At 36.8% G+C, this 21,844-nt stretch overlaps 1 protein-coding gene across 3 annotated transcripts in view; it reads right to left on the reverse strand.

The window, feature by feature from the left end:
* Window positions 1-21,844, reverse strand: part of LOC131067848 (protein GFS12) — a 241,869-nt gene that overhangs the window by 121,053 nt on the left and 98,972 nt on the right. For all 3 annotated transcript variants that reach the window (XR_009111877.2, XM_058003020.2, XM_058003019.2), the window contains exons 5-10: window positions 3,724-4,051; window positions 3,294-3,509; window positions 3,096-3,168; window positions 2,750-2,955; window positions 2,595-2,657; window positions 2,221-2,456 (exon numbers count right to left, since the gene is read on the reverse strand). Coding sequence is in view for 2 of the 3 variants with exons in the window: in XM_058003020.2 (XP_057859003.2) it covers window positions 2,221-2,456; window positions 2,595-2,657; window positions 2,750-2,955; window positions 3,096-3,168; window positions 3,294-3,509; window positions 3,724-4,051 (1,122 nt within the window). In the remaining variant the exon portion in view is untranslated. The remainder of the gene's footprint in view (window positions 1-2,220; window positions 2,457-2,594; window positions 2,658-2,749; window positions 2,956-3,095; window positions 3,169-3,293; window positions 3,510-3,723; window positions 4,052-21,844) is intronic.

Here is a 21,844-nt window from a genome sequence, read left to right on the forward strand (position 1 = left end):
TACATGACAAATGTCACAATTCAACTTCTTCAAATAGTTTACTTTTGTGTGGCCCTCTGCCTTACAGTTGGTGCACCACAAATATTTTGGCTCTTTGGTGTTCTCCTTCTCGGCCTTGAGTTCCTTCATCATGCGTAGCATATCCCATCTCAAGGCTTGCACTGTCTTTGATTCGCCCTCATTGCTGTTTTCTACTGTGCTCTCGTCATTGCTTGCCTTTTTCTTTCCCCTTGGCAATGTCTTATTCTCACCCTCAATGTCCATCACCCAATTGTAAGCATCGGTGTATGAGGACGGAGGTACTACTCTCATTTTCTTTCTCAATGAAGGGATCAATCCCTCAATGAACCAACACTTCTTTAGTCCATCAGTCGGTTGGTTCTCCAATTTTACCAACAACTCCTTGAGCCTACGATTGTAAGCTCATACATTTTCATGCTTCCCTTGTTTGGTGTTTAAATTTTGGTGACGACCTCATTGTCGTCCTGTAGCAATTTAAATGTCTTTGAACACCTTCTTCAATGCATTCCAAGAGACTATAGATTCATCCTCAAGTTTTGAGAACTAATTAAGGGCTTTACGCAATAGAGTTATGGGGAATGTTCTCAGCCAATAATATTTATCCAATTGACTGCTTGCTATGTAGATAGTCTCACATGTCATGTAGTGCCTTCTACATCCTCCAATACATTTCCCGTAAACTTGGGGAATTTCTGCCTATCGACATTTCGACTCACCAAGGGAGTCACCATCCTTCTAAATCGCTATGCCCTATGCCTTGCACCTGGTTGGACTATTTTGCTCTCAAGGTTTCGATGTTTTACTTGCACTCAAGGCCACTTACGAGTCCTCTACATGTACACCCTCAATGTCCCTTGCACCTTGGTTACCTTCCTTGTCGTTCCTGGACTCTCTCCTCAAGGTCTTCGGCTCCGTTCCCCCTATTCTCGGTTCTTCCAATATGGATAGATTCTCAACGTGGTAGAATAAATTTGTGAGTTCGGGATGTCCTTTGTACTCCTCATCTAACGTTGACTGTATGGACGAGTTGTCATCCTAGTCGGCAAGCTCAAGATATGTTTCATCCAAGTGTGGTGTGTGTCTGAAAATATCCTCCCACTCACTCCTCATACAAAGTGTGCCTTCCTCACAGGATGGTTTCTCTCTCTTGACTACAACTCCTACTAACACTTTAACTTTTACTTCTTAGTGGACTTTTTGATTCCTCGACAATTCTCCACAGCCGCCATCATCATTCACTTTGCGCTCTCCACAAGAGATATTCTCACTAATCCCTCTCCTACTCGACCACCTACAATACATGTTCGGTCTTTGTTTGGTCGCAAGGGCATTAATTGCCAGAGGTACGATGTCTACTTCTGTCATGTTCTTCTTCCTCCATCTGGTTCATTTCCTCGTATTGTTGTAGTATCTACTGCCTACGTTGGTCTCAGTCCTTTTTCGTCTTGAAGGTCTCAAAGGAAATAAAGTTACGTGCCAACAACCTTGGCAATTTTTATAGAAGATAGTCGACTTCATCGTTCACTATTAGGTTATACTAGATGGCACTCTCGAGAACTTCTTGTTGCAGGGCCTCCCTTTGAACGTACGAGTTTACGAATACTTCCCACAAATACACCAAGTCTTGCATTACTTCGTCTTCTCTTGTGCACTCCTCTTCTTTAGATTTAGTTACCTCTGGTTCTTCTATTGTTCGACCCATTACATCGAGATACTGCCTGTCTATGAATTATATTTCCAAGTTCGTATCGACAATGGTGCCAAACGTTTACTTAGGTAAGGTTATGTTACTTAACATACGAAGTAAACACGAATGTAACTTACAGAACATAGAAAATCAAGTACAGCAATTTCCAGAAAGATAGAGCATTTATTCCATTCAACTTGATATGCAATGTGTACATGACAATGACAAGAAGTCTCCGACACATACAAAATGAGCACCTATATAGTAGTCCTTGGTTGGTTAAGATTACCAACCATGGGAACTGACAAGTAACAAACAACTCCTTGGGGACTAATAACACGATTACATAACATAGTTTTACATACCAAATAGCTGACTAATTATCTATTCTCAACTAGCTAATATTATTACAAACTTGGCACGCTTGACCAACTATAATTTTATAGTATTGTTTTTATTTCCGTATGGCTATAAAAAGCAGAATATAACAACCTGTAGCAATGGACACTTACACAAGGTCCATCTTATTGTTGGCAAAGGCCTCTTCATTAACTTCAGAATGTCCACTAGTATTTATTCTTTGCATTCTGGATGAAGAGTCACGATTCCCCATTTCCTCCTCTACAGAATCAACTTCCTGGGAAAAGGCAAGTTCATCCAAAACTGGCTTAATCTTTGGTAACATGAATGCTGCAGTAGAATCTGGTCCAATATGCTGACAAATTGCAAGTAATGCCTTCGCAGCAGGCTGTATGAAAATTATACAAAAGATATCCACAACGAAAAAATTAGAAATGGTGCTTATGTTTCTTGAATAGTGAATAGCAGTATATAAATAGCTTTGATTAGCAGAACAGACAATAAAGAGGGAATATTTTCATTATACCTGAACCAAATTTGGATTTAGATTGTTTTGCATGAGCAACTTTGCATGGACGCTGTTTTGATCCTGGAAAACAGCATCAAAATCACTGTGATCTTTTCATTTTTAGATATTGATATACTGTTATAAGATGTTACAGACAACTAGTAATGTCAAACCTGCACTAACTCCGTAAGGACAACTGAACTTGGGAGAATTCTAACTAGTCCATCAAGAACTGTGAGTGCATCTATAACAGCCAGAGTGTGCCAGCTTTGGAAAGGCTCCTGTTTATCTACATTGGAGAAAGCTGTACCAGATAATATAATGCTGCGTAAAGGTGGCAACATTTGCCTTACAATAACTTTATCCCCAAGATGCCCCCCTATCAAACATCAACAAAAACACGAGTTAAGAAGATAAGAAACTGACTAAAAAAACTTATGTACACCAAAGAAAAACTTAAATAAAAAGAAAAAAGAAAAAGAAACCGCAATCTCCAAGTTCAAATCTGGCAAGCATTACCAATTCTAACTAAGGTTTCAATTCCCTCAACAGTGATTCCTCTTCCAAAGCACTGCATTAGAGGCAGAATTGTCTGGAAAAAACATTATATTTTGACTTATATACCAAAATTCAAAGCAGAATTGATAATTTATAAAAACAGAGATACTTGAAACCAAAAACTAAAATAGTCATAAGGACTGTCTGAGCCTTCTTAACCTGATGAATTGTGATAGGTGTACCGAGTTCTTCACAAGAGCCTACAAGCAAAACTGATGCTGCCGCTGCTGAGTTTTTATCATAAGAGATATATAGATTTTTTATCACCAATGGATGAATGTTTTCCAAATACGCTTGTAAACCCACTGACTTCCATAAATCTCTTATGAATGAAATCTGAAGAAGGGTCACCTTGAGGTGTGATGATTCTGCACTCTGTCATAAATATCTGTTTATGTCTCAATGAGTCCTGAAGTTTCCTAAAAATTTCAATGTATGGCATAGACTACTCCACAAGTCAAGGTAAAATTAGAAATAGAAGCATGAAATTATAGGTCATAAAAACATATAAATGCAACACGATGAAATTGATAATAGAAGTCACTTCAAGGAAAACTGCAAAGTCACTTCACTGAAAACTGCAACTGACTTGTAAAATTTTCTGAATTGAAGGCAGCAACATTGATTTTGCAGCTTGAGGTTTCAAAGATCGTATAAATTCCCTTAGTAAATGTACAGCAGCTTCAACATCAAAATCTGAAGGAGGAGCCAAGATAAGTGGTAAACAAGATGAGAGGCACATTTCTGCAGCAAAAGAGCCCATGGAAAGTAGAGCTCCTTCTCTTGCTAATTTTGCTGCATATTGTAGGCGTGAACTTTTGCTCCCCATAATGTGAACAGGAGCAAGAAACCAATAAGCTGATCTTACTGTGGAAGGAAAAAATGGCATTTCTAGTAGAGCTTGTGCTGAAGGCCTCCTGAATAAACAAACACACCCATTTGAAAGGTTATGTCTGTCTAGCACTTTGGCTATAAATGGAACCCTGAACTAGTTATTAAAAACTGTAAGAATTTTCCTCAATGCCATTAAAATCCAACAGAATTCTCAATCAAAAGACATAGCAAGCAGCAAAGCAACCAGTCCAGAACAAAGTAAAGCTGTATCTTTTTGTCAGACTGAATTGAGAGATTGTGCAATTGTAGATAATTCATGTACAGTAGATGACAATCTCAGGTGTCACAAAAGGACTCTCATATTTGAATGAGATTTTGGGCTTTACAATCTTTTTGGATAACTGAGAAAATAAATGAACTGTCTTTAAAAAAAATCAGTTAGTAGAATGATGCCACTTGAATATCATAATGAGATAAACCCAACTACCACAATTAAGTAGCCATGAAAATATGATTGCATGGGAGACAAGGATTACATATGGTGTTTAAATTTTAACAAACATGCCCATTGACTTAATCAATTAATCTTGAGTAGTTTTCACTATATACAACATTGTACATTTTTTATTTCCAAAGAAACCCAGGGATGCGTCCCTAGCCTTTTTCGGCCTGTCCCTGTTTCCGAGATGTCCCAAGGACAGGAGAAATGCCTAGGGGACATCCTCAATCTGTCCCACTCCCCCCCCACAAAAGAAAAAACATAGGAAACATGGTGACATGACAGAAGATAAAAGAGGACACCTGGCCGTTCCCACCAAAAATATCCATTTAAAAGAAACACTTGGTTTTTTTTTTAATATTTTATTATTTCTTTGTGTGCCCCAACTTGCCCTACACAAAGAAATCCAACCTCCATTCATTGCAAATGCATTTTTTGTTTGTGCAAAAATATTGAGGTACGGCTTGATGGAAAAGCAATTTTTTTTAGCAGGAATTGAAGGAGCATCTGGAAAAGAGATTGAATCTAGGGCATCATTGGTAGTGAGACAACAATTTCTTCAAAGAGGTAAGTAATTCTATCATTTTTTATTTTTTTGCAATTTTTTTCAAAGCTTGAAGTAAGAAATGTCTGATTTTTTTCATTTTTTTTCATTTTTCAGTTTAAAGTTGCATTAAATATCAAAAAAAACATGAGCAGCAGTGAGAATGACAATGGTGACAATGAAGTGGAAGAAACTCAAATAAATGTGTATGAGTTTCAACCTCATCAGAGTGTGGAAGTGTTCGAGGTGGAGGTGAACAGCCACTAGTGTCCTTCCATTGTCTTGAAACCTACTGCAAAGGGCCCTTTTATCCCAAAAAAAAATCTTCTCCAACTTGTGATAGCTCTAGATACCAAAAAGAAAAATTTGGAGGGGAGTAAGGTGTGGTTGTGTCACCTTTGCAAGACAAATTTTAGAGGGAACTACACAAGGGTATGGTTTCATTTATTGGATGTTACAAGTCGTGGAGTTAAGGTCTGTCTAGACATAAAGGAGAATGAGAAGGTAGAGGCTCATAGATTGTGCATGGAGGTGAAAATGAGGACTAAAGGTGTGATCGTACCAATACATTCTATAGGACAATCATCTATTCCTATGCCATCCATGGTTAGTAGTGGTAGTAGTCTATGTCACAATGTTCACCAAACATCAAACAAAAAATTCTAAATCTGGCGAACTTGAAGGAAATTAACAAAAATCATTTTAATTCGCTATAAAATTCATATGGAAAATTTTTATAAAATGCATTTGCATAGATCACAGCCCCCTTTTTGGTTACTTCAATGGAGTCCTTATCTGGCACTTCCAGAAAGCCTTATCATCGAATTGAAAAAGTTTGGAAACTCTTGTCATGAGCCTCTTGCATCACAAAACGTCACATCATGAATATGGTTAGCCGATCTAAATTGATGGTATAGAATAGAAAACCTTCTTCATGATGTCGTTCTCATTCAATGAGCGACGATCAGGTGCATTTCAAAGGCTAGCCAAAAACAATAAATCAAGAAAACGAGATCCGGTTCCAGAATGTAGAGCATATCTCACACCCAAACAGCTTCAACCCATTCAATATGCTAATGCATCATAACCCAATGTCGATCACCATTTCCAAATTGAAGAATTCATGATGTGGAATATTGAATATACCATTTGCTTCCAAATTGGAGTGAATAGAGATAGAGCCAACTAATCACTATTGCAAAGTTGTGTGACCTAAAACATCTCCCTAAAAGCGGAGATATTGCATTCAAAATAAAATGAAGACACTTTACTTTTTATCTAAAATACACCTCTCCGTTATTTTATCTTTACCTTTTAAGTTTAGTTTTTGTTTTTTTTTTGGTTTAAGTTGTCATTAGTTTCATTTAACAAGTTAATATTGTAGTGAACAAATTTGTAATATTCTATTACATTTTGGAGGGTGATTTGAAATTCGACTTGAATTGTTTTATTGTTTATTTCATTAAAATTTATTATTTAAAAGATATTTAGATTTAAAATTGTTATTTATATGATATTAAAATTTAACATATTTAAAATAATATGATATTTATATCAGCAAGGGATCAGCAAGGGCACAATGCCCACAATCATAATGGCCAAACGAGGGTTTGAACCTAAGTTCGGGTTCGGGTTCGGGTTCGGGTTCGGATTCAGGTTCGGGTTCGGATTCGGGTACGAATCCGCGGATTCGGCCAAAAAAAAATCATAGGTATGGGTACGGGTTCATCCGTACACATATATATGTTCAAACATCAAAATTACATACAATCCATACAGAAATAAAATATACAATGTGACTTTCCATACATAAATGATAAATCTGATTCATAAATCGGAAATCCATAATTGCAAACACCAATAAATATTCATATATCGCAAATGTAATCAATAATAACTAAAGTCTAATATCATATTCATAATTTGCAAAAAAAGATAATATTCAAGTTTCAATTTTCAACTACTTCAAGTTTCAATATGTGAAAATGTCATGACACAATAAAAATTCAAATTACAAGCCATCTATGGGATTTAAACTCCATATTCATCTTCATCTGAAGCATCCAACCCAAGCCCAAGGTCATCAAGTGGTTCAAATTCAGCATCAATTGAACCACTATCCAATGGAATGCCACTCCCACTAGCCATGTCTCTTTCAAGTTCCATAGCTGCCTCGTCTATAGAGACTCGGGCAAGTTGTGCAATTGTAGCATCTAAATCAGCACACTTGGGGGCTAGATCCCAATTCCTTGTTGAAGCCACACTATATTCAGGGTCCTTATGTGACAACAAACGAAGGTTGGAGTGTACGTAGACCAGATCCTTAGCTCTCTTTGCACCCAAACGATTACGTTTGACTAAGTGGATGAAGGAGTACGTACTCCAATTCTGCTCAGCTGAAGAAGAACTTGCAACCGGTTAAAAATAAAAGTTAAAACATAATTAGAAATTTATAAATTATAAAATAAAAAATATGATAGCATCAAATGGAATTGGAAAACTATAAAAATAAAAAATAAAAAAGATACATACTTGGGAGAGAAGTTTAATTGCAAGAGGCTGCAAGTAAACGGAGCCTTGACCATGTACAACTACATACCACCACTCATCAGCATCCATCCCATATCTAGCATTGACAGTTACAACATCATGATTTTTTGTGGATACAAACTGGTCAAACTCCCTCATCACAACATTTCTTGTCTCCTCATCTTGATATATCTTTTTAAAGGCAGCCCTATAACTAGAAGCAACCTCTGCATCTCTATATGGTGGCACCCTCCTTGGTGTTGCAAGCATCTCTGCACTATAAAATTTTGGTGTCAAAGCAAATGCTAAGAGATGTAAGGGGGTGGTCATCTTGTTCCAACAGTCAACAATAATATTCTGCACAACTTTGAAAACTATTTCCATTGGGTCATTTACTTTTCTTTTTATTACTTCTCTTAATTTCTCCACCATGCAATCTATGTCATCATAAATCTCACCCAAACATGGGCGATCAGTATCAACATACCTAATCATGCTCATGATGGGCTCAGTGAAATTCAAAACATATTCCACATAATCCCACCATTTCTCATCAAGGATCAATGCTCTTATTATTAGAGCTCTTTCTGTCTACATGTGCTTCCATACACTCCACAATTCATTGATGACCATAGAACTCAAGGCCTCTCCCACCTTCACAAGTCGTCTTAAGACGAGCGTGTGAGATGCAAATCGTGTTTCAGCAACCTAACATGACATAAAAAAATACACAACATATATCAATTATAAAAAATTAAAAATTAAAAAATAAAATTTAAATTAGTAATTACCTTCAACAACTCCAACTTGGAGAAGGTCCTAAAAATGGCTTGTGACATATGATGATTAGTCACAAACATTTAAATCTCCTCACCCTATGCGTACAATTTTTTTACCCAGTCAATTTGTGTGCCAATCTTTTGCATGATTAAATTGAGTGAGTGGACTGCACATGGTGTCCAAAAGATGTGACCATATGCAGCCTCCACTATAGTCCTTGCTGCCCTACAATTTTTAGCATTGTCCATTATGACTTGGACAACATTTTCAGGCCCCACCATGTCAATGCATTCTATGAGGATATTGGCAATGAAACTTGCATCTTTCACTTGCCCCTCACAATCCACCGCTTTCAAAACCATTGCCCCTTTAGGGCACACTGCTATAACATTGATCAATGGCCTATTTTTACAATCTTTCCATCCATCAGAAACGATGGTCAAACCTGTTTCCGGCCATGTATCTTTGATGACTTTCAACTGTGACTCTACGGATGCTTTCTCCTTTGCCAATAAGGTGGTTCTCACCTTTTCATACCCTAGACAAACATAATCAGAAGGTGTGTTGCAAAGGGTGTGTACCATGTCCCGAAAGTAAGGTGATCTAACAAGGTTGAAAGGAAGCCCATTGCCATAAAGGCAACGCCAAATGCTCTAATCTGCAATCTCTCTCATTTCATTTTTGAAGACATTATCCAATGGGCCTCTTTTCCGTGAAGCCACAACATTTTGATTCTCTAGTGGAGCAACTGGTGGTTTTGGCATGAAAGGATTGTGAACCAACTGGTCTTGTGGAGTCAATACTACTAGAAGGCCTCGTAGTCTTCAAGCTTGACTGGACAAGAGGATGATCAGTCTTTGCTTTGCCATTTCTCCTATCAACTTCCTCTTGTTCTCTAATATATTCCAAAACTAGAGCTTTTGACAACCCCTTGCCATCTGATCCCTTACAAAAATTTATTCCACGCCCGGGGATGAAACAAAGGTGGCCTTTCAATCGATAGTATGAGCTGGTATACTCAGTGCCACAATATTTAGATTGCCAAACAAAACCCCCACCACCAGACACTTGCTTGACCATTGTTGTATACGGCCAAAGTGGTGAATCTTGATCAATTTTAAAGGGGTTATTTTCAGTTTGAACATGGGCAACTGAACTAGAGCTTGCACTTGAACTTCCAGTTCCAGCCATTATGTATGATTATATGAATAGTGCACCTAAAATAAAAAAGAGAAAACACAACATTATTGAAAAAAATTATTAAAATTTCGGCATTATGACCCCATACTATGCATACAAAGTGTAAAAATATATACAAGACTTCTTTAAAAAAAATTTAAAAAACTTGAAAAAAAAATTTGAAAATTTGAAAAAAACTTGAAACATTCTTGAAAACTTGAAAAAAAAATCATATTCGCTCACCTTTGATGGCTAAATTATCCTTCTCCAGTGATTCCTATGCCTTTGATGCATGTCTCACACCTTTGTAGTCTTCACCTTCGAAGAAAAATGCAAAAACTAAGAAACCTGGCTGTAGAGAAAAAATCTTCAAAAATGCAAATAGAATGAGTTGAATGAATGTTTTGATTCATGAAATGCATCATAAAGGGGTGAATTAGGGTTTACATGCTTAAAAACTATTAAAAAAACTATTTTTTAATTGTTTTTCTTTCTTTTATGACTCGTGGGCCCCATTTTTGGGAACCCACGGGCTTGGGTCTGTCTGGGTTTGACCTGGGTTCCACCCGAGGTCGAACCTGGGGTGAACCAGGACCGGGCATGAACCAGGACTCGGACCCAGGCAAAATAGGGAAGAACCGGTAACTTAGGTTTGAACCTTGGTGGCAACAACAACAAAGCCACAATTTGACCATCACACTATGCAATAAATGGCATAGTGTATTCAAATTTAACATAATATTGTTTCATGTTTATGGAATTACAATTTACATTTTTTTTAAATCAAATTTATTTAAGGCAAATTTTATCACAATTTTTTTTTTTGAATTTTTTTCTTGCCAAACTTCACCCAAATTTTATTATTGTCGAACACAAAAATGAACTTGAACCTTGTGACATAGGTATTAGTGATATTGCCACAACAAAAAAGAGGAAGATTAGTGGTAGTGTAGTGTCCCCTAATTAGTTACACTTTAATTTAACCTAAATTTGGCCAAATCTATAAATAAGTAATTGGGTTTTATAGGCGTACCTTTGTATATTGTTTTCTGCAACAAAATTAGAGAACAAATATGAAAAAATACTGAAAACTGAAATATGAATTATATTAAATGATATCAAATCTGCTATATTAATGACTGTTAGAATTATAATTGTTGAATATAATTAGATTATTATATTTCCTTAATGATATCAGATTATTATATAGAGTCAGTTTTAAGTCAGTCAGTAATCAATTCCTTTAGTCCATTAGTTGGATAGGGTGTCCTAGAAACCATCCCTCCTAGGCCCGAGGGCAGAATACCATATCCCCCTTGGCTCCATATGGCAGGTGTTAGGCATCCATCATGGAGTGGCGTACCCAACAAGGTGTTCTATTGCCGTTCCCCCTCATCACAACTGCCTTCTCTCTTAAGCCCAAGAGAAGATGCTTCACCCCTCTTGGCTCCATGTGGCAGGTGTTAGGCATCCACTATGAAGTGGCGTACTTAAGAAGGGGTCCCTCATTTACAATGAATCATTTGTTATATTTATTCAATCCATCTTATGATGATAACCAATTATATTTGACATAATTACCATTTTACATTAGTTTACATTAGTGTCTTATATTGGATTATCATCAATGTCTCTATTAGTATTACTTGTACCAATATTAATCATTTATTCCATTACAGGCAATTTATTATTACTTATGTTATTAGCATTATATGAATTTACAGCATTACAATAATTTGTGTAAACTGTATTTGATTGTACTTTGTATTCTTGGACTTGTGTGCAGATATATATTTCCAACAGTATTGTAATTTTTTTTGCTCGGTCAACAGTATTGTAATTTTAATGTTGTCTGAATAATTTCATATAATTTGACTCTCAAATTAATATCATAATAATGCATTTCATTTCATTAAGATACAACAGTTATATTTAATGATACAGATAGATTTTAATATAATTATAATTTACTGACTGCTATATCTTAATATTAAATGAGAACTTAGACTTCTACTTACTTTTCCACTGCTGTCTCCTATTTATTTCTGCTGGCAGACCCGATTCTGTTTTCCCTGGCAGACTTGATTCTGTTCTTCTTCTATCTATTTCCTCCTTTCCTTATTTTCCGAGTTTCCTTATTTTATACCTCCCTTTCTCCTTAACTCCCCTCCGTGAGAAGTAATGGGTCCAAATTTAAAGGTAGACCCACAGCCTTTTGGGAGAGACGTGACTTACTGAGAGTCACGTCCTCTTCTTAGTAATATTTCTTTTGCACTATCGTGACTCTTAGGAGACACAATTACTTTTTATAGTTTAATACTTAATCAATATTTATTTATTAATTGAATTCATTTTAATTCAATTTATATTTACTTATTAATAGAATTCATATTTACTTATTAATCATCATTAGGTTAAGATTCAGTTATTAGTAACATAGGAATCTTATAAAAATACTTGCTTAATTAATTTAATTAATATTATATTGTTTAACTGATTCAATTCATATTATGTTGCTGAGAGAAATAAATGGATGATTAATCGGTACTAAATAAATGTATTTTAATTATATTTTTATTTTTATTCTTTTGTATTTTAATTTTATTATTAAATCATATTCCAAAGTGGGGACATTACAGGTAGTGACAAGCCAAGGACAAATGCAAGTATGTTTAATGTGTAGGCATGGGATGCAACAAAGTCTTCCATAGCCAAAAAAATTATGCCCCTACCATCCCATTTCATGTTGTTGGTTCCTCTTACTTTAAATAAATGACCAAAAATGTAACCTATATTAGTCTCTCATTTGTACCCCCTAGAGATCATAACCTACACACTACACTCCTAGACAAAGAATATTCTAAAGTTAATTTGCTAATGGAGAATATAAGGCAAACTTGGATCAGGACAAGTTGTTCTGTTGTGATGGATGAGTGGACCAATATTAGACATCGGTCACTCATCAATATCAATCACATGCCCAACTGGCTCTTATTTTCTTAGAGTTGTGGATTGTTCAGGGAAGCATAAGGATGAAAAAATCCAATAAAGTATTTTGAGAGAGGACATAGAGGAGGTTGGGGTCTCAAATGTTGGACAAGTAGTCAATGAATTAGAATGTGTGTGCAAATTGGCTAATATGGTGGTGGAAGATGCTTACAAGCACATCTTTTGGACCCCACATTGTGTTCATGCATTGAACAATGCATTGAAAGACATAGGGAAAATAGATAGGGTGAAGCAAGTGATGGAAAAAAGTTTGACATATCAAATGTTCATTTGCAACCACCACACCTCGCTCTCTCCAAGACATTGTCAAATAAGGAATTTCTCAAACTTTTTGAGACAAAATATGCCAGTAACTTCATTTTCCTAGAGAGGATGTCTAATGTGCATGAGCCTCTACAATTGATGATGGTGAATTCAATGTGGAGTAAATAGCTTGATTCAAGCTATACTAAAGGAAAAGCCATCAAGCAAAGGATCCTTAATCCTTGATGAAAATTGGTGGTCCATTCTAAAGTAAGACATTGCTAATCTTATTAAAAATTAAGCATTAAATTGCTGATTTTCATATTAAATTTATGATTTTAATATTTTAATTATATTATTTTATGTTTCAACTTTTGATGTTTCTAACTTGTCAATTAGTTCTTTTGAAATTTTGTTTCCATTTTGCAGATATGTTTTCTTTTTCATTTCACCTCTTGTAGATATCATTAGATATGCTAATACAACCTCTCCTAGTCTTCAAGAGATATATGAAACATTTGACAACATGCTTGGAAAGATAAAGCAAACAATTTTGACTACAGGTCCTACTTTGGGATTATATGAGCAACATATTAAGTCCATTGTGATGTGGAGGTGGAACACAATGTACTCCCCATGCCCTTGTGATGATAGAGAGGTGAAATAAGAGCTAATGAAGGCCTTTCAAAAAATGTATTCAATTAAGGAGTCTACAATACTTCACACAAAGTGGCTTGCCTTCACAAATCTTCATGGTTCAACATTTAGTAAACTAGAGACAAAGATAGATAGAGCTACATTATCTCAAACTAACCTAGCTCAAACTAACCCTATTGGATGGTGGAAATGGCACACGAAGGCTGAACCATAGTTGAGGATGCTTGCCTTTCACAAGTTGCTAGTTCCTTTGTTGCAAACAGAAATTGGTCAACATATAGCTTTAGCCACTTCATTAAGAGGAATATACTTACCGCTAGATAAGCAAAGAAGCTTGTGGTCGTGCATAGTGCTCTCCATCTTCACAATCGTTAGACTTCAAAATATTGGCAAACTCCAGCTTTACGATGGGATATTGATCTCAAAGACGTCACCCAAGTTGATGAGGAGTAGGCACAAGAGGGATTGGATGGGATTCCATTGGATGTGGCAGACGCTCATAGTGGAAATCATTCGTCAAAGAAGTCCGATTTTGATGCAATGTTGAGAGATGTGGATGAGGGGCAGCAATGTAATTCCTTTTTTGTATTTTCATATTGTAATTGAAAGTGAAACTTGCAACCTTTGGGCATTTTGTTGTAACTTGTATACCAATTTTCATATCACAATAATATTGACAATGAATTATGAAAGCAATATGAATTAAATTTTGACATCTTCTAATTTGTTTGACTCATAAACTCTCAACTCAACACAAATGTTATATATTAAGGATAAATTATGCATATATGAATGCTTTGTCCATGTTATCATATTAATATTTTAAAATTCCCTATATATTTTAAATTTTCCCTATTTTTTATACAGTCATGCTCTTTGATGTCCCCTACCATCCAAAGAAATGTCTTGAAAAATCATCGTCCCTAAAAGTCATCATCCCATCCCCTACTATCCCTGTTTTGAAAATTTTAAGTAACATATCTGATTTCATTATGCATTATACATGAATGCTTTGTCCATGTTATCATATTAATATTTTAAAATTCCCTATATATTTTAAATTTTCCCTATTTTTTATACAGTCATGCTCTTTGATGTCCCCTACCATCCAAAGAAATGTCTTGAAAAATCATCGTCCCTAAAAGTCATCATCCCATCCCCTACTATCCCTGTTTTGAAAATTTTAAGTAACATATCTGATTTCATTATGCATTATACCATGCAAAGAAAATAATGGATATGAACCTCTTGTTTCTATCACAATGAAATAGATTGAATAAGCAATTCCATGATCCACAGTTTGCTTAGGAACAACATAGGAAGATTCCCACTTTCAATGGTACTATCACGTTATCACTTGACAACCTTAAGTAGAACTTCCACCTTTTGTGCACTTATCACACTATGACTTTTCCACCTTTTTTGGCTGATAGGTTATCGTTTTTGTCTCATTGTCATAAGATTAAGACACTCGTTATAATCTTATGCCTTCCTATGTCTCGCCCTAGCCTACCTAACCAAGGGTCTCCTTTGAACATTCATAAATTCTATTGCATTCTTGATGAGAATAAAATTTGTTCTTATTATATTGATTATCTCTTGTTCTTATGCTTTCCATTAGGCCTATAGATCTTGGGTGGCTATCTCCATAGCCAAATCTTACATGGTATCAGAGCTTGTTGAGTGCCTTTGATTAGTCATTTCGAGCGAAATTTTGTAAATTTTGGGGGTTTTATTTTAGTGGCTTTGAATTGTAGGTCAAAATCTGTGCTTGTTGGGTAAAATCTGAGATCACCATTGGATTAAAAACGTTCAAGAAAGTTTTATCTTTTGTTTCACCCAAATTGAACACCAGAGGCCAAATCTACAAGGGTTTGAAGGTGGTCAATAATTACCAGCTCTAGGAGGTAACTGCAATTTCTGAGCATTTTGGGCCAAAACTGACCCTTCCATTGCACTCATAAGGCCCAAAAACCCCACTATCGATTGTCAAATTGTCAAAATCAAAGCACTTCACCCAGAGCCCTCAGAAAAGTTTTCCCTCCATGGCAATATGGGCATCATTATTATAGTGCAGTATGAAATTTTACTTTTTGCAAAAAAACAATCATTATTTCTGCGATTTTTGTATTTATTTAAAAAAAAATTAAAAATTTTATATTCACTGAATTTATTACACAGTTTTGTAAAGATTTTTTTAAACAAAAAAAAAATTGTAATGTCTTTTTTTTGCAGATCGTACTTTGCACGTAGGGTACCCTGTACCTACTGGCAGCATACTTCCCAACCAACTTTTCTACACCTCCAACAACTGTGACAACCCACTGAGCTCCACACGGCACAAACCATCAAGCGCCACATGGCCCTCCTGCCACCTCATGTGGCCCCACCACATCACAAAGAACCTAGCTCACTGCAACAACACATGGCAAAAATTCATTTGTCGTGTTAGCCCAAACAACAGGGCATGCAGCAGTTTATTATTCACACATGCTGACACGGTCAAACACTCAATCAGCACCACACCACCTGACATGTGGCAAGCCATGTCATTGACCATACATGCACAATCAGCTAACCATGTCACCAACTGTATGGATACAGTCAGCCGTAAAAACTGCCCAATTAGCAAAGGGCACTTTTGCCTAATGCCCCAAATAAATTTTTTATTTTGCAGTTCAACTTCAAATACTCATAACTTGCTCATTTTATCTCCTTTTTCCAATCAATTTTTTTTATTTGGGCTAGAATTTTGTGCTCTTCACAATGGTGTAGTTATTTAATGATTATGGTTGCTAGATTTTTTATAAAATTGAGTTATTCACAGGTGTTACTAAGTAATACTAGTTTTTGCAACTTCCAAGGCTTCATTCAAGCTCATATGGACTCCTTTTGACGAGCCTTTTTCTTAAAATGCATAATTTTTCCCGTAAATTTCAGTACTTCTATCAAGCTGAAGTCATTATGATCAGAAATTTTACTTTCAGCACATGGTCTTACTTGGCCTATTTTGGCAATTGCAATGCACAGTTTTCAGTTTGGTTTTTTGCATAGTGATATGAATCTACTATAGCCTAACTGTGGCAATTGTAATCATTAAAATCAGAAATCCACTTTGCCTTTTCTTTGCAAGTGGCCATTGTAATTACACTTAGTATAAAGTGCCAAATCATTGCTTTGTGGGGGTTCTTTGAATGAGTAAATTTTGAGGGGTTGTGTTGTGTGATTGTACCTTGAGTTATTTTGTGCTCTTTAGATTTTCAGCTATGGGTCCTCCTAAGTTTCCTCTTTTAATGTAATGTCCCCTTTTGTGAAATGCCCTAGTTTACCCTAGATTTTGATTCTTAACAGCTAAGGGTGGGTTACAGAGGGGATACTTGTATTTCTCAAAATAAGAAACCCTACAACAAGTTAGAAATTTAATGTATAAGTGATTAATAATTACAACATACTAACTACAAAATACAGAATGTCTAATTATGATCAATAAGATAAGGAGAGACTACCTATGAGTTATGAAATATAGATAGAATATGAAGTAAAGGAAGATCAATTATTGGTGAGGCTAAATACAATTTATAATTATAAATAACTGCAAATGTAAAGCTCCAAATTATAGATTATAACTAAAGGAAATCTGAACCAATCAAGATGGAGTAGGTAACTTGTCAGGGTGTCTTAACAACTATTCTCCCTGAAATAAGCTATACTTGATAGGGCGTCGTATCCACTGTTCTCCCTAATCAAGCCACAATGATAGGTTGCCTTATGAGCCGTTCTCCCTTGAGTGAGTCAAATTGACAGGGTGCCCTATCAAACATTCTCCCTATTGCAAATCATTTTGACAGGGTGCCCTATCAGCCATTCTCCCTATCATAAATCATATTGTCGGGGTGCCCTATCAATCGTTCTCCCTGTTGTAGTCTTAAACATGGTTGATTCCAAAAATTAGATATAATACACAGGTGATAACATCACATTTCATCATACTAATCATATTAGATTACACAATGAGTGCAGGAGATAACACGCAATGATAGTCTTAAAGACGGTCTGCTATTCATAATAATATGCAGAGAATATTAACAGAGTTATGCACAAAAACTTCATACCAGAATGCTGTCTTATCCTTGTAGCTGCAGATTCAATCCCTTTTTCCTTGTTCTCTCCCAACGTTCCTTCCCCATGTTCTTTCTCCGAATGATTAGGGCTATTTATTCCCCTCCCGCCATGCTGGAGGGCCACCAATCAGTGGTGATGACTTTTTTAGTGGAAGCGACCCCTTTGAAAGGTCGCTGCCTTTCATTTCTTCGATGTTGCTTAGCTGTGCCGACCATCATTGATATTTTGCTTTGAAGATCCTATCATTAATTTAACTAATCTTTCTTCGATCTGATTGTCCTCCCTTAAGGCAGCGATATCCTTAATTTGCAATCATTATTGGTTGCTCATAATTAAATGTGAATATCAATAATTAATTCAAGGCTCCTATTAGTCTTTCATTAAGTATGACACCAAGAACAAGGATGTTACTGCCTGTAACTTAATAAAAGTTCTGATCTGATCTCATTGATGGTGATGTTACTGGAGGTTTTTGATTCCTTTATATCTCTCAATGTGAGGGAGAGGTCACACCTCTTCATCATGTATGCCCTTTGGCAAGAGACACACCCTTTCACCATTACCATGCTTTGAAAGAGTGCAACTCTTCATTATTTCTTCCCTTTTAAAGGGACACAACCTTTCACAATTAGATCTGCACTTCTTATTTAAATCTGATCTGCACTTCGGATTTTCAATATTTCCCCCCCTTTAAATGAGTTTTCATCTCCCTTTTATACCTCATATTTGGGAGAGTCCCAACTTATCATTTCATGCCTTTTGACAATTCATTAACTTAATTAAATTTTAAATATATTTAATTATATTCTTTTATATTTCAATTTTAAGTTTATTTCTATTCTTGTGTGTTGGTTCCCAAGACCGCAGATTGCTAAATTCGAAGAATATACCAGATTTTATGATCAAGTTTGATAATAGATCTTGGCCAACAAACGAGATTCAATCCTCGAAAAGATTGATTACTCCTGCACTTCAAGTTCTGCTATAACAAGGCGGGTGTACCTTTTGATAACTATTGTCATTTTATGACATCCTTGGTCCATCAGTGAGAACCGATCAGAGATATGTTCCATGGACCAGCGCAGCCCCAACTGATCAAGGAGAGAAGAATCATGAAGTGTGAAGTGTTGCCTTGTCTGGAGGAAGTTCCTCCTTTGGCCTTTTCTTCTTCCCCGGAACTCCGAAACCCCGAGGTTCCGAAGTTCTTTTCTCTTTGCCCTTGTCTCTTTCCTTCTTCCTTTTCCGGAACTCTAGAACCTCAAGGTTCCGAAGTTTTTTGCCTTAGCCGCTTTTCTTCCTTCTCCGGAACCCCGAGGTTCCGAAGTTCCTTCCCCTTTTTGCCTTCTCTCCCTAGTTTTTCCGGAACCCCGAGGTTCCAAAGTTCCTTGTCCTTTTTTCCTCCCCTCTTCGGAACTCCAAAACCCCGAGGTTCCGAAGTTCCTAGCCTTCCTCTCCTTCGCCTCTTCTCTTAAGTTTCTCCTTTTCCCGGAACTCCGAAACCCCAAGGTTCCGAAGTTCCCCTCCTCTTTAGCCTTTCCCTTTCTTCTTCGGAACCCCAAGGTTTTGAAGTTCCTTTGCTAGTTTCTTTGAAACTCTAGAACCCCGAGGTTCCGAAGTTCCCTTCCCTTGCCTTGCCCCGGAACCCCGAGGTTTTGAGGTCCCCTCCTCCCCCTTCTTCCTTCTCCCCAAAACATCGGAGCCCCAAGGTTCCGAAGTTCCGTCCCCTTTTGCCTTCTCTCTCTAGTTCCTCCAAAACTCCGGAACCTCGAGGTTCCGAAGGTCTTTCCCTTCTCTTCTCCTTTCTATCTCGGAACTCCGAACCCCAAGGTTCCGAAGTCCTTCCCTTGTCTTCCTCACTTCGGGAGTCCGGGCTTCCGAAGTCTCCTGGCGACACTTCCAAATGGTGTGATCGACACTCAAGGCTTTTAATGCTCTGACAGTTTTGGTGACTTGAGCACTTTCTTTGTAGAGCCACAAGGGTGCATTAAGTGTTTTTGGCAGGGTTTCTATCAAGGAAGGTACGGGGCCATGCTTGGTGACTTATGTCATGACTGACTTTGGAAGGTTAGTCAATCCACCTTCCTTAGAATTGCCTTTTGAGCTATGGCTAGGTTGCTTGCATGTACAAGCCAAGTGCATGCACTTCCCTGCACTTCCAGACTGACATGCAGGGGTCATGATCACCATTGCAAGCCATTTTTCTATATAAGGTTGTTAAGCCTCATTGTAAAGGGTTCTCTCCCTGCTGCCTTGAGTTTTCTTATGCTCTTCTCTTCTCTTCAAGACTTGTAATTATTTCTTGCATTTCTGCAACTGTAAGATTGGCATTTGGCCTTATGATTAATTGAAAATCTCTATTCTTGCCTTCCTTCAACTTATGTATGATGTTTATGTGTTCTTACCTCCATTATAAGTGTATGTTTGTGGTTTCTTTTCACATGCATGCTGTGTTTACTTATTTTCTAAGTGTGACTTTGTGGGAATCCTTCTTCCCTCTTGACACTTAGAAAATTCTAACCTCCACACATGAGTTTGGGTCACTCATGCAATTGAAGTTTGTGCATCTCTTGGGCTTTTCAGTTGTTTCCTTGTGCCATTTCGGGTGGGGAGAGGAACAATCTCTTCTTGGTGCATCACCTCCCTTTATTTCAAGCATTCTCTCTTCCCTTAACCTCTAAAATTTGTTTAGGTAGGCTAAGGAATTAATTTTAAAGTGTTGAGTTGGTTCAACACCTGCACCTGGAGTGAGAAGGAAGTCGGCCTTCTCCGGAGATTCAACCCCCTCGTGCAAGGTCCCACACTTCAGGGTTGTTTCCATGTTTCACAAGGTTGCTGAGTTGATAGCTTAGCAAGGGTGCAAGCTTTTGTGATAACAATAACTTAAGTAGATTACAACTTCTTATATGATTGTAATTAAACCATCCTCAATCTATCTCAAATTGGCATGAACATTTGAAATAGATAATTGAATACAAACTAACTCCTTCCTCTATCTCTACAACTGAAACTGAAATTGTATATAAATGTGATGTTTTAAAGAGTTCATCTTTTTAGGGTTTAAATCATCAATGCATTCCTTCCATTGGGCAACAAAGTCATGATGATGTATGTGTCTTCTTAATGGTTGTAACTCAAATTGGTCGGCACTTTCAAATATTTATGACTTGCATAAATGTGTAGGGAAGTTTATTACCAAGTTCTACTTCAATTATCCAAAAGAAATCTTCAAATCACTATGACTTAATTGAATGAATTTAATCCTGACTTGCAGGAACCGATCAAATAAATCACACTACAACAATAAACTTGTTTTGATAAACCAACTATATACTTGATATATTGATTTAAAAGATTAGAAAACCTCAAGTTGGAGACAACCAAATAATAAATTATCGATAATATCAACACAACAATTGATACCAATAATAGAACACTGACAGAGACATCATTTCCATTGCCTTATATCAAGAAGGTTGTACAGTGTATTGCTTCCCAAAGTATTTTGTTTCTCTCTAAAAACTCTGATATAATACAATACTCAAAAAAAATATCCTCTTAAAGTTGTCCTTTCTAATTCTAACTCCATTATTTTCGATCCTGTTGTGAGGTATTCACACATCACCCCATTGCAAATGAGGACCCCCACTTTTTGCTTTCTAGGTTAGTCTTCTTAGCTTAGTTCTAGGTTAGTGTTGAGTCTTTGCTATTAACCTTCACATTGAAGAGGTATAGTAGGTCAGGAAGACAGAAGTTAATCAAGTTTGTCTCTTTCAAATGCACTGAGGTTCGATGCCCCCTTTGCCCAGCCAAGGTTTTATCACTTACACTTCTCCCAGCACTACCCATGGGTGCCCAAACTCAACCACTCTCGTCCCCTTTCCTACCTTTACCCCTTCACCCGATCACTACCACTTCCACCTCCTTTCACTTCCATCCCACTCACTTCTACCCTCTACATAACCTACCTTCCATTTCCTAAACATCCCTCCATTCCTTTCATCCCTCCCATCCCTTAACCTCATTCACATTCCAACCTAATACTACCCTTCCTTTTTTCCTATCATATCTTAAATTTCATTCACTACCCCCATATATCCCCATCCCAACCTCCTTACTCATCTACTATCCTCATCTACTACCTTTATTCCCCTAAACTCGCCTATCCTAACCCCATCCATTATAGCCTTTACCTACCTTATTTCCCTAAGCTAGCTTCTACCTTCACCCATATTCTCTAAAAAATCTTCATTTCCCTACTCGTTGCCTCTCCCTTATCCTACCCATCTACTATCCTATTCCCCTACCACCATACCT

The sequence above is a fragment of the Cryptomeria japonica genome, chromosome 8 (assembly GCF_030272615.1).
Source record: "Cryptomeria japonica chromosome 8, Sugi_1.0, whole genome shotgun sequence".
Taxonomy (NCBI): Eukaryota; Viridiplantae; Streptophyta; class Pinopsida; order Cupressales; family Cupressaceae; genus Cryptomeria; species Cryptomeria japonica.